Source organism: Symphalangus syndactylus, chromosome 10, assembly GCF_028878055.3.
Source record: "Symphalangus syndactylus isolate Jambi chromosome 10, NHGRI_mSymSyn1-v2.1_pri, whole genome shotgun sequence".
Lineage (NCBI taxonomy): Eukaryota > Metazoa > Chordata > Mammalia > Primates > Hylobatidae > Symphalangus > Symphalangus syndactylus.
Window position 1 is genome coordinate 90,426,835 of NC_072432.2, and position 13,963 is coordinate 90,440,797.

Genomic DNA, 13,963 nt, shown 5'->3' on the forward strand with positions numbered 1-13,963 from the left:
AGGGCCAGGTGTGGTGGCTCACGCCTGTAATCCCAGCACTTTGGGAGGCCAAGGTGGGTGGATCACCTGAGGCCAGGAGTTCAAGACCAGCCTGGCCAGCATGGTGAAACCCTATCTCTACTAAAAATACAAAATCAGCTGGGTGTGGTGGCACGCACCTGTAATCCCAGCTACTCGGGAGGCTGAGGCAGGAGAATCACTGGGAGGTGGAGGTTTCAGTGAGCTGAAATCACACCATTGCACTTCAGCCTGGGCGACGAGAGTGAAACTCCATCTCAAAAAAAAAAAAAAAAAAAAAAAAAGATACCATATGTTCAAGAAGGTAGAGGAAAGCATAAGCATGGTAAGAAGAGACATGGAAGATATCTTAAAAGACCCCAGTTGCACTTCTAGAGACAAATAAAACAATGTCAGAGATGAGAAATATACTGCATAGAATTAACAGCAGAATAGAAACTTAAAAGATGAATACAGTTGAAGACAGCAATTTTACAAACTATCCAAAATGAAATGAAACAGAGAAAAAAGACTTTAAAAAAGGTACCAAATTTTCAAAATTCCCTAAGTTACAGGATTTAATAGAATATAATTCACCATGTGGACATTACAAAATTAAAATGTTCTCTCTGTATAGTACACTTCAAAGCACTGTATATATGAGGAAGCCAGCTTTGTAGAAAAGGATGGACTGCATTTACCTACTCAACACATTTTAACCAATTTCCAAGAGTTCTATTTACCTTTCTATATTCACCAATCCCCAAATTACATATATAATTGATTGCTGGAAACATGGATCTAAAAAGTTTGTAACTATGCCAAGATATGCATTTCCAATTTTTTTACTTAAATTCTTCCTCATCTCAACTTGATTTTTTTAGAATCTACCTAAAAGCTTTCAAGCCTTATGCATATATATATATGTATATATATGTATATATATATAGGCTTGATTGGATAGTCTCAAACTTGCTGATCTGCAACAGGCTGAGGGCTACCAGAACAATGAAAAAGGGGAGCTTACCTAATTAAAATTTGGCTCATGTGTAATAAATAATTCCATAAAGAGCTACTGATTACAAGTGTCCTTTATATTTCTATGTTTCATTTGTTTAGTGGAGTGGACCACCATGCTTAGATGTATGAAACTCAGATATAGGAAACACAGGCTATTATCTCTGTCTGCTGAATTACTGGCTGTTTGTTTAAATGATTATTGTAGTTTTTTTTTTTTTTTTTTAAGCAAAGAGCTATCACCAGTCAATGCCACATACTTAAGAGAAAATGATCTTACTTAAAGCTAGAGTCTGTCAGAGGACTCTAGCTCAGTAAGAGCATGAAGTTATGAAGAGGAGTGAAAATATTTCTTTAAAATGTCAATGTTGGCTGGGCGCGGTGGCTCACGCCTGTAATTCCAGCACTTTGGGAGGCCAAGACAGGCGGATCACGAGGTCAGGAGATCGAGACTAACCTGGCTAACACCGCGAAACCCCATCTCTACTAAAAATACAAAAAAATTAGCCAGGCGTGGTGGCACTCGCCTGTAGTCCCAGCTACTCGGGAGGCTGAGGCAGGAGTATGGCATGAACCTGGGAGGTGGAGCTTGCAGTGAGCCAAGACTGCGCCACTGCACTCCAGCCTGGGGAACAGAGTGAGATTCAGTCTCGGGGAAAAAAAAAAGTCAATGTCAGAGAAGGTAGAGCTTTTACTTATTGGGTCAACCAGGAGATAAAAATGAAAGAAATAGCACAAAAACGTTGCAATAAAGCAAATAAAGAAACAGGTTAATGTTAGCAGATAAGTCATTCTGGCAGTAGAGTTTGACTTTAATTCACAAAACGGGTCGTCATAAGTAGATTGTACAGCATTTAAACTACTTTCAGACTCCAACTGTGTACACAAAGGTTAGGGGAAGGGCTGAGTAGTCAGTCACCATCTGGAAAATGGAAAAAGTATTAACTGATGCCCTTCTGAAACCTTATTTATGGCAACAGAGATAATTTGCCCTCTTTAGCCAAAAACACAGATTTTTCATTTTCTCTCATAGGTGAGCCTCTGACTTACTTAGCTTTTTATTGGTGGAGAGGGGAACATCTTCCATCCCCATATTTGAAAACTGAGTTTCTGTGGTAGGTCTTGAGAGAGATTTGGCAGCATTCCTGGGTTGCTGAGGATTCTGAATGGAGTGCATAGTCAAAGACTTGGTCTCAAAATCAGAGACACCATTCTGCAGCATGGATCCTGTCCGAGAAAGAGGACTGTACTTTAGAGCACAATTTAGGAGTAAACCAATCATTCTTAAGTACACAAAGAAAACAGGTAAAAATGTTTGAGGCAAAACCATGCCTCTTAAAAGACTGTAAACAAAATCAACTGAAACAATACAACAAAGATCAGAATCAGCTGGGTATGGCTATCGGCAGCTTCGGGCTTAGCCTTAAGTGGCGTCCGGAATGAAGAGAAGAGTGTGTGGCAACACATCTTTAGATAGGGAGCTCAATTCCTGTGGCTCTGTGGCTTCTTTGTAGCTTGGTAGTTTCTCTGTAACTGGCACAAGGAATCAAAGAAAGTCAGTATCACCAACTTCTGCAAGCCTCCATGTTAAGAAAAAAAGAGTTTTACACTCTCTCGAGGAAAGAAGAATTTAAAAAGCTTTAGGGGCCAGGCATGGTGGTTCACTCCAGTAATCCCAGCTATTCAGGAAGCTGAGGCAGAAGGATCACCTGAGCCCAGGAGTTTAAGACCAGCTTGGGCAACAGAGAGAGACCGGGTCTCTCCAAACAAACAAACAAACAAACAAACAAACAACAACGCTCTAGGGGACAGAAGTGTAATAAGTTAGGAAGAGTTAGGAAATGAGAGGAAAGCTAGTTCAGAAAAAAATGGAAACCACTGGCTATTGTTGGTTTGAGACAGTGCAATGTTCTTCTCTAAGTCTTTTTTTGTGTATGTGTGTATACTAATCAATAAAAGCACACCTAAACAGCACCGCATAAATGTTACATTGGCATTACACTTCTAAAGCCAGGAGCAGCAGGGCAGGGGAACTGGATTAACAAGTAATGTTTTAAAAGAGAAATGTCCAGTATCTTACCCTCAAAAAAATGGTTAACAAAGAAAGGTACAAGATATGTGAATTTACAACTAACACTAATCTTAATTCTTCACTAGAAAACAAATGAGACTATAAAAACCAACAGCCTAGTTCTCACAAAAGCTGAAATTATTATTATTATATATTTCTCACTGTGTTGGGTCTTAGAATAATAATAACAACATCATCATCTTCCTGAATAAGTCCACAATTTTTAAAAAACAACTTAAAGTCACCTTCTGTAGTCTCTAAATACTGAGGTATTTCTCTGCTATTAACCCATTTATGCTGGAGGCTGCAATTTTTTGAATTTTTACATGAGTGGAAAAATCAGATCTTGGCGATGACCTTGAGCAGTAGGATATGAGTAACTCCCACATGCTCAGTGTTCCAATAATGGAACACTAGAGTTCAAGTTAGATGATTTCCACAAGACTGATTTAGACAGGAGTTAAAATATAATGGAACAAGAATTGTATTTTTTCAGCCAGGCGTGATGGCCAACGCCTGTAATCCCAGCACTTTGGGAGGCTGAGGCAGGCGGATCACGAGGTCAGGAGATCAAGACTATCCTGGCTAACATGGTGAAACCCCATCTCTACTAAAAAAATACAAAAGATTAGCCAAGCGTGGTGGCAGGCGCCTGTAGTCCCAGCTACTCGGGAGGCTGAGGCAGGAGAATGGCGTGAACCCGGGAGGTGGAGCTTGCAGTGAGCTGAAATCGCACCACTGCACTTTAGCCTGCGTGACAGAGCGAGATTTCGTCTCAAAAAAAAAAATTGTATTTTTTTCTAGGCCTTTGATAATTACAAAATGTGACTCAGACAAAAAGTAACAAAAACTAAAAAGTAAAAAGACTAATCAGCAAGCACTGGATAAAAAAATAACTAGATTTAATTGATTGCTTTCTCAACGAGGAGACCCCTGTTTATCAACTGAATGCAACTTTTTCAAAATCTGTTAATAAACTCACCTGTTCTATGCAGCGTATCTAGCATGGCAGACTCGGGATCCTCCAATTCTCTGGCATCTATTGAAAGTGTCTCCAAACCTTCACTGAGTGAGTCCACAGACTCGGTGTCATTGATGGCACCATTGACATGGTAGCCATTCATACCACCTTTCTCCGAGGAAGGCGCAGACTGTTCCTCTTGAATGGAAACTGATTTACTGGAATCTGGGATGCTGTTACTTGGTTCTGCGGCAGGTTTCGGTTTGTTTTTCTTCTTTTTGTTCTAAAGTTATTAAGAATTTGAAAAAGAAAAGAAAAGAAAAAAAAGATTCCCCCGCAACCTAGAGAGGTAACTCTAGCTACTCAAAGGTAACCAGTGTTACCAATTTCTTGTATGTTCTTTCAGAAATTTAATATTTTCACATATGCTGAACTATTGCCTAAAATAAAATTTTACTATGTAAAATCCTATACTTTAGATAAACTCAAACACATAAATATAAAACATTTCTTCATGACGAAACCCACCTTAAACAAAATCAAAAGATAGACTACAAAATATGAAAAAAATATGTGCAGCTTATAGTCAAAGAGCTAAATATATACAGAGTTCTCAGAAAAAGCAAAATAATCCCATAGAAAAAAACAGTATAAGCTGTAAGTATATAGAATGATATGCAACCTCAGTCTAATAAGAGATATATAAATTAAAACTGCACTGCAATTATCATTTTTCACCTATTAGATTAGCAAAGGTCAAAAAGTATGTTAACACTGTAGAATTGATAAAGGTTGAGGGTATACAGAAACAGCCATTTCATGTATTACTTCTGGGAGTGTAAAGTGGTACTCTCCATGACAATCTAGTAATGCTTATCAAAATTACAAATGCATATACTCTTTGACTAGCAATTCTACTTCTAGGAATTTATTCAAGATGAGAATAACACATATGCAAAGTGATTTCTATATATACACAAGGTTATTCATTGCAGCATCACTATTAATAGCACAGGATTAGAAACAACCCAAATGTTGATCAATAGGCGACTGCTTAAATAAATTGTGGCACATCCGAACAGTAGGATGACTATGTATCCATAAAAACAAGAAAGCTCTTTATATATTGAGACATGGAATAAGCTCCAAGATATATTACATGAAAAAAGGAAGCAGGCAAAGAGGAGAATGGTCTTATTTACTTATATATGCATAAAATATCTTGAAAGATATATAAGAAATTGAAAATACTGTTTGCTTTGGGGGTGGAGAACCAAATGGCTGGGGAACAGGGATGGGATAAAGATGTTTCAGTGTATTGGGTGGGTGCAGTGGCTTACGCCTGTAATCCCAACACTTTGGGAGGCCAAGGCAGGTGGATCACCTGAGGTCAGGAGTTCGAGACCAGCCTGGCCAATATGACAAAACCCCATCTCTAATAAAAAATACAAAAATCAGCCAGATGTGGTGGCACATGCCTGTAACCCCACCTACTCGGGAGGCTGAGGCAGGAGAATCACTTAAACCTGGGAGGTGGAGGGTGCAGTGAGCTGAGCTTGCACCACTGCACTCCGGCCTGGGCAACAGAGTGACACTCCATCTCAAAAAAAAAAAAAAAAAAAAAGATGTTTCAGTGTATTAACTCTTGTACTTTTGAATTTTGAGCCATGTGAGTATATTGCATAGGCAAATAGTAAAGTTAAAATAAACAAACAAAAGTCCTTTACCTTTTGTTTTGTCAAACTTGTAGCTCCACTGGCAACACCTAATTCTATTCCTAAGGCTAGGCTGATAATAACTGAATCAATTTTTCCCAAGTCCCTTCTGTGGCCCTCTCCAGCGGAAACATGACTGAACTCTAGATAAACTTTTCTCCTTAACAGCTCTCATCTTTCCTTCTTTCTCTTTTTTTGGAGACGGAGTTTCGCTCTTGTTGCCCAGGCTGGAGTGCAATGGTGCCATCTCAGCTCACTGCAACCTCCACCTCCCAGGTTCAAGCGATTCTCCTGCCTTGGCCTCCCGAGTAGCTGGGATTACAGGCATGTGCCACCACACCCAGCTAATTTTTTTGTATTTTTAGTAGAGATGGGGTTTCACCATGTTGGCTAGGCTGGTCTCAAACCCCTGACCTCCAGTGATCCACCTGCCTCGACCTCCCAAAACGTTGGCATCACAGGCGTGAACCACCGTGCCCGGCCTCATCTTTCTTTTTCTCACTTTCCCCCACGTGAACTGGCTAAGTTTTCATACCATTGGGTCATGTATATCATAACTATCCCACTCAGAGTCACATCCTATTGGACTAATCCCAACAGTTAAGTGGACTGGACTGGATTTGTGCATTTGGGACTGCTAAACTGAAGCCATATTTCTTTCTCCAAATTTTAAGGAATGTCTGTGTCTCTAACACACATCCTCTTCCAGCTCCATGCACATCTTATATCACTAATAACTTATAATCCTGGGCTAATAAATTAAGAAACTGGTGTTGGCTGGGTGTGGTAGCTCATGCCTGTAATTCCAGTACTTTGGGAGGCCAAACTGGGCAGATCACTTGGGGTCAGGCGTTCGACACCAGCCTAACCAACATGGTGAAACCCTGTCTCTACTAAAAAATACAAATATTAGCCAGGCGCAGTGGCACGCACCTGTAGTCCTGCCCTACGTAGGAGGCTGAGGCATGAGAATTGCTTGAACCCAGGAGGCGGAGGCTGCAGTGAGCCGACATCGCGCCATGGCACTCCAGCCTGGGTGACAGAGTAAAACTCCATCTCAAAAAAAAAAAAAAAGAAAAAACTGGTGTTTTCCAGGACACTCACAGTTATCTATGTAGGTTGAAAGCAGCGGGAAGAAGTTAAACAAATATTCAAAACTACAGGTATGAAAAGCTTCAGGAGAATGTGTGTAGTATTAGGTAACCCTTGGAAAAAATTCTCAAGCGTCGCTGAGGCCAAGCCTGGTTTTTGTTCGAGACCTGACAGGACTCCTAAAAAGTGATGTAAGAGTCATCAAGAAAGCATTTCACAACTCCAGCACTGACTTAATAAAGAAAAAAACACCCCAAACAGATTTCACAGAGATACTTGATTAAAATCCATACTTCAAGCATTTCCTAAAGGGGTTACCTTTACGGTGCAGAGCTGTGGGAAGAATTTTGAGACCAGCTGGTATCCTTTGGGAAAAGCATCTGATTTTAAGTAAATAAGGAGAAAGGAACGAGAACTAATATGTTAGGCATTGTATTATGTATTTGTATTTATTAGAACTATTTTTCTGTTTTAGAGATGAGAAAACTAAGGCACAAATGTTAAGCAATACCAGTCACAATGCCAGTAGATAGTGGAACAGGGTAGGAATCCAGTTCTGACTGATCTCATAGCCTGAGTGCCTTCTACCTCCCAAAGTGGAACATCAGACCCCTCTGCAAGGCACCTAATAGCTTTTTTTTTTTTGAGATAGGGTCTCATTCATGTTGCCAAGTGATCCTCCCACCTCAGCCTCCCAAAGTGCCGGGATTACAGGCATGAGCCACTGTGCCTGGCCAGTATCTAACAGCTTTATGTCAAAGCTCATTAATATCAGGACTACAACCCAGTTGTCTGACCAAAAATCTGAACTGTTTTAACTGATTTATAGTATGAATATGGTTGAAAACCACTCAATGAGATCGCTTTCTCCTGCTTTCCTTGATTTGCTCTCTTTTTCACCCGTCTAATAACTGCACCATGGCAAAGTCATTGTTTCCTGCCTTAAATCACACGGAGAGGACTGTGTGGTACTCTGTGAGACACAGCTATGTTTCAGTCTCAAAGAATTTTTTTGTTTTTTGAGATGGAGTCTCACTCTGTCACCCAGGTTGGAGTGCAGTGGCCCAATCTCGGCTCACTGCAACCTCTGCCTCCTGGGTTCAAGTTATTCTCCTGCCTCACCCTCCTGAGTAACTGGGATTACAGGCACGTGCCACCACACCTGGCTAATTTTTTCTATTTTTTAGTAGAGACGGGGCCTCACCATGTTGGCCAGGCTGGTCTTGAACCCCTGACCTCAAGTGATCCACCTGCCTTGGCCTCCCAAAGTGCTGGGATTACAGGTGTGAGCCACTGCACCCGGCCAAAGACGTTTTTTAACCAGGTAAACTGAAGATATGTATGTAAACCTTTTCTTTCAAATATTTTTGCAGAGTCTAAATTTTTAAAAATAATATACACATCATCATGCGTTTAAATGTAATTCATTTTACCTTTTTCTTGCCTGTTACTGTCCATTCTTTGAGTACTTCACTGGCACTACCTGTAAGAGAAACCAATTACAGATTTTGTCTCCTACCACACACACAGTAGTCAAGCAGGAGTCAGCGTCCTCCCATTTTGTAATTGCTGGAGAATTTACAAAGATCCTAACGGAAAAGTTAAAGTTAAGGATCAGGTCTAAAGTAATGTAATGAGGTAATCATGCCATGCTTCCCTTTTGGAATACCTGCCTACTTAGACCCCTCCTCTCCAAGTAATTTCCTCAGTAAGTTCTTCTAAGAAGAGACTAATGTAGCTGGGCCATTTTAAAGATTCTCTTATCCATACATCTTAGACTAAATACAAAGGGGCTGGCACACTGGTTTTAGCCAAGTGTGCCATCCCTTCCCTTCCACTTACACACCCACCTTGGCTACGTTGTTTTGGAGACAGCTGTACATTACCCTAGACCAAAACGCTAACATTATTTTTTAAAAAGATGAAGATAAAGAAAAACTTTACAATATTCAAACTTGTGTATCCTATGTTGGCAGATTCAGGAAAATAAAAACAGGGAGACCTAACCTGATGTTGCTATTCAAAGACGTAATAGCTTCAGATAGTTTTTCTCCAACAGGTTACATGGAAGGAAGTTTATAAAACACTTCTCAATGTTATAAATCTGAAGGGTTGACTAAGCCTGCCATTCTTCTACGTATTAGACAAGGAAATTCAAACCCACACATTTGAGTCACTTGCCACAGCCAAACTAACGATATTAGAATCCGGAAGACAATACTGAGTCCTTGAATTTGCCATCTGTTGGTGAGCCACTGAATCACTACTTTGTTATTAAGAGTCTCTTAAATTCTTATTCAACCCAAGTCCAATCAAGTCCCTTATACCACTGGCCACATGATTTCCTCTTAAATACCATTAGAGAACATTTAGCGTGAAACAATGGAGTCTCCTCAGCTTGTCTCTTATTACAGACACCACATAGCTTGTTTCAGCTTCTAGGGCTGAAAGAGGTATCGTCAAATGTACATGGTATGTTATGTTTTCATGGGGTCTGCTATATCATCTATGAATCACTGAATTGCTGAATGTTATAAAAGTCTGAAGCAAATTCTATTTGAGCAAACATAAATTTATTTTTAAAACTAAGTCAGGATTACCTTCCATGAATGCTTGTACTGTTTTGTCCACACAGTTATCAAAGTGCTGCAAAACCAGGATGATTTCATTGTTGCTCTTATTAGGAACTATTGCACGTACCGCATTTATCTGGAAAAGATGACAGGGTCATTTAATTCTAACATTAGTAGGTCACTAGGCAGCTGAGGCCTATACAGAGAATAACGAAAAGAGTGATATTTCATTTTTAACAATATGTATCACTCTTTAGTGTCAGTGACACCACATACAACCATCTCACTGGGAATGATTAATAGATGAGAGATAACAGCATGTGAAAAATTAATTTCAAAACTTAGAAATGCAGAACATTGCTAGAAATAGAAGTTATATGCTAGATTTCATATAAAGAAAAAGTGGTTTAATTTCAGTATCAGGTATTAATGTGGTATCAATATTTCCTCATTTTTAGCATACCGTAGAGAAAGGTGGAAAGGTAAATGAACTAGCAACAATAACAACTTAGATTTTTGTGTAAGATTTTTTGAAACATATTTTACCTTGTATCATTTAACTGTAAAATAAAGATAATTCATACAAACAATTTAAATTATAAATTATGTCAGGCATATAAAACATAATGACACCCACTGCATGACACTGAGTTTATTAAAACAAAATAAATATAATTGAAGCCCCCATGAACACCTAATAAGTCCTATTTCCCTTCTTCGTCTCACTAGAGATTTCTACCCTGAACTTGGTATTATTTCCATACGTGCTTTTGCATTTTTATGATATGTGCATATATCCATAGGTAATATACACTATTATTTTGCATTACATAAATACATAAATATTACATCATATATATTTATCTTCAATTTGTTTTTTTCACATAGCATTATTGTTTCAGATTTTTTTCATGTTGATAAATGCATCTCTTATTTATTTATTTTGAGACAGTCTCGCTCTGTCACCCAGGCTGGAGTGCAGTGGTGTGATCTCGGCTCACTGCAACCTCTACCTCCCAGGTTCAAGCGATTCTCGTGCCCCAGCCTCCTGAGTAGTCAGGATTACAGGCATATGCCACCATGCCCAGCTAATTTTTGATTTTTAGTGGAGATGGGGTTTTGCTATGTTGGCCAGGCTGGTCTCGAACTCTTGGCCTCAAGTGATCTGCCTGCCTCCACCTCCCTAAGTGCTGGGATTACAGGCCTTGAGCTACCACACCTGGCCTGTATTTCACATTTTTTTGAGACTAAAAATATATGGCTGGGCATGGTGGCTAACACTTGTAATCCCAGCACTTTAGGAGGCTGAGGCGGGCAGATCACGAGGTCAGGAGTTCGAGACCAGCCTGGCCAACATGGAAAAATGCCGTCTCTACTAAAAATACAAAAATTAGCTGGGCATGGTGACACACGCCTGTAATCCCAGATACTCAGGAAGCTGAGCCAGGAGAATCACTTGAATCCGGGAGGTGGAGGTTGCAGTGAGCCAAGATAGCGCCATTGCACTCCAGCCTAGGCAACAGAGCAAGATTCCATCTCAATTAAAAAAAAAAAAAGGGCTGGGCGCAGTGGCTCATGCCTGTAATCCCAGCACTTTGGGAGACCAAGGCGGGTGGATCATGAGGTCAGAAGTTCGAGACCATGAGGTCAGAAGTATAAGCCCGGCAAACATGGTGAAACCTCGTCTCCACTAAAAATACAAAAATTAGCCGGGCATGGTGGCACGCGCCTGTAATCCCAGCTACTCTGGAGGCTGAGGCAGGAGAATTGCTTGAAACCAGAAGGCAGAGGTTGCCGTGAGCCAAGATTGTGCCACTGCACTCCAGCCTGGGCGAAAGAGCAAAACTCCGTCTCCAAAAAAAAAAAATACACACACACACACACACACACGCACACACAATTTACAATAATTGTGTATTTTGTTTTCATGTTTATATATCCATTTTATATCCAGCAACCTTGATGAACTCTTATTAGTCCTATTAATTTGTTGTTTTCTTGGATTTTCTATGTAGATAATTGTATTGCCTATAAATAACAGAAGGGGTTTCATTTGTTTTTTGAGACAGGGTCTCGCTGTGTCACTCAGGCTGCAGTGCAGTGGTGCATTCACAGCTCACTGCAATACTGAACGTCTGGGCTCAAGCAATGCTCCCACCTCAGCCTCCTGAAAAGCTGGGACTACAGGCAGGTGCCACCAGGCCTGGCTACAAAGATTTTTTGTAGAGGTAGGGGTCCTCTTTTGTTGCCCAGGCTGGTCTTGAACTCCTGGCCTCAAGTGATCTTCCTGCCTCGGCCTCCCAAAGTGCTGGGATCACAGGCATGAGCCACTGCCCCTGGCCAAATAACAGCAGTTTTTTTCTGCCTTTCCAATTCTTACAATTTTTATTTCTTGTCTTACTGCAGAATGCAAAATTGATTATTTCTCAAAGAAGCTCTGGTTCCTTTTGATGAGGAATGGTAGTTAGAAACCAGTATCTAGGAGTAGCTGGGCACGGCGGCTCATGCCTGTAATCCCAATACTTTAGATGGCCGAGGTGGGCGGATGCCGAGGTGGGCAGATCACGAGGTCAGGAGAACAAGACCACCCTGGCTAACACGGTGAAACCCCGTCTCTACTAAAAATACAAAAAAATTAGCCAGGTGTGGTGGCAGGCACCTGTAGTCCCAGCTACTCAGGAGGCTGAGGCAGGAGAGTGGCGTGAACCCGAGAGGCAGAGCTTGTAGTGAGCCGAGATTGTGCCACTGCACTCCAGCTTAGGCGACAGAGTGAGACTCCATCAAAAAAAAAAAAAAAGAGAGAGAGAGAAACCAGTATCTAGGAGCTAGGTGTGCTTATCGCTATTGGGGAGTCATTGTTTTCAGATTTTTTTGTGGATGAAACTAGGAGATTTTTTTTGCTAAAAAATGAGTTCACATTGACATCTTCAATTCAAATATACTATTAAAAGATCTTTTCTCATCTTATTTTAAACATGTATCTCTTCTCTCTTAACCAAATTTTTAGTTCCTAAAAACATTATTCACTGATTTGCTTTATTTTGATAATACTCATAAGATAATAACAACCCTACAATATAATATTACTACTATATTACTAATGGTAAAACCACTGAATAAAATTTAAGATTTGCAATTCTTTTTACCCTTTAAATGTATCTCTCTAAACCCACATAGTAAGAATACTGTGTTCAAAAGTCAGTGGGATCAGGCGTGGTGGCTCATGCTTGTAATCCCAGCACTTTGGGAGGCCGAGGCAGGCAGATCACTTGAGTGAGGTCAGGAGTTCGAGACCAGCCTGTTCAACATGGTGAAACTCCGTCTTTACTAAAAATACAAAAATTAGCCAGGCGTGGTGGTGCATGTCTCTAATCCCAGCTACCTGGGAGGCTGTGACAGAACTGCTTGAACCTGGGAGGCAGAGGTTGCAGTGAGCCAAGATCTCGCCACTATACTCCAACCCTGACAGAGTGAGACTCCGCCTCCAAAAAAAACAAAAAAAACGGTCAGTGGGAAAATTTATTCTAGTTCACCCTTTCCCTGAAGGTGCAACATTTTTAAAAGGGCAAGCTTACATAAGATCTCAGTTCCAATCTTTTTGTTTGGGTTTTTTGGTTTTGTTTGAGACAGTCTTGCCGTCACCCAGGCTGGAGTGCAGTGTTGTGATCTCGGCTCACTGCAGCCTCAACCTCCCAGGCTCAAGCAATCCTCCTGCCTCAGCCTCCTGAGTAGCTGGGACCACAGGCATGTGCCACCACATCTGGCTAATTTTATTTTTTGTAGAGACGAGGTCTCACTATGTTGCCTAGGCTGATCTCAAACTCCTGAGATCAAAGGATCCTCCCACCTCAGCCTCCCAAAAGTGCTGACATAACTGGGCTTAATGGCATTGTGTGGTAAAACCCGTGTGTTACTGAGACTGGCAAAACATGCCACAGTTACCTATTAATAGTTCAGGCTCACTATTCTGGGTTCTTTAGTTCCCTCTAGGGATTTTCCTTACTTCTTATGTTCAGCTATACATTCAAAATGACGTATATTATTTTTCATCCCGTATTTTTTTTTGAGATGGAGTTTCACTCTTGCTGCCCAGGCTGCCGTGCAATGGCGCAATCTCGACTCATCACAACTTCCACTTCCCGGATTCAAGCGATTCTCCTGCCTCAGCCTCGTAAGTAGCTAGGATTACAGGCATGCGCCACCATGCCCAGCTAATTTCTTTTTTGTATTTTTAGTAGAGATGGGGCTTCTCCATGTTGGTCACGCTAGTCTCAAACTCCCGACCTCAAGTGATCTGCCCACCTCAGCCTCCCAAAGTGCTGGGACTACAGGTGTGAGTGACTGCGCCCAGGATATTTCTAGGTATTTTATATTAAAAAATGTCTTCAGGTCGGGGGGCTGAGGCAGGAGAATCGCTTGAACCTAGGAGGCAGAGGTTGCAATGAGCCAAGATTGCACCATTGCACTCCAGCCTGGGCAACAGAGGGAGAGACTGTTTCAAAAAATAAAAATAAAAAAATCATACAAGTGAGAAGGT

General features: G+C 40.9%; 1 protein-coding gene across 7 annotated transcripts in view; it reads right to left on the minus strand.

Moving 5' to 3' along the window:
• SPATS2 (spermatogenesis associated serine rich 2) overlaps positions 1 to 13,963 on the minus strand; it is a 166,065-nt gene that overhangs the window by 28,517 nt on the left and 123,585 nt on the right. For all 7 annotated transcript variants that reach the window (XM_063610569.1, XM_055295002.2, XM_063610565.1 and 4 more), the window contains 4 exons: positions 9,454 to 9,562; positions 8,287 to 8,336; positions 4,068 to 4,329; positions 2,065 to 2,241 (listed from right to left, as the gene is read on the minus strand). In XM_063610569.1, coding sequence (XP_063466639.1) covers positions 2,065 to 2,241; positions 4,068 to 4,329; positions 8,287 to 8,336; positions 9,454 to 9,562 — 598 coding nt within the window. The remainder of the gene's footprint in view (positions 1 to 2,064; positions 2,242 to 4,067; positions 4,330 to 8,286; positions 8,337 to 9,453; positions 9,563 to 13,963) is intronic.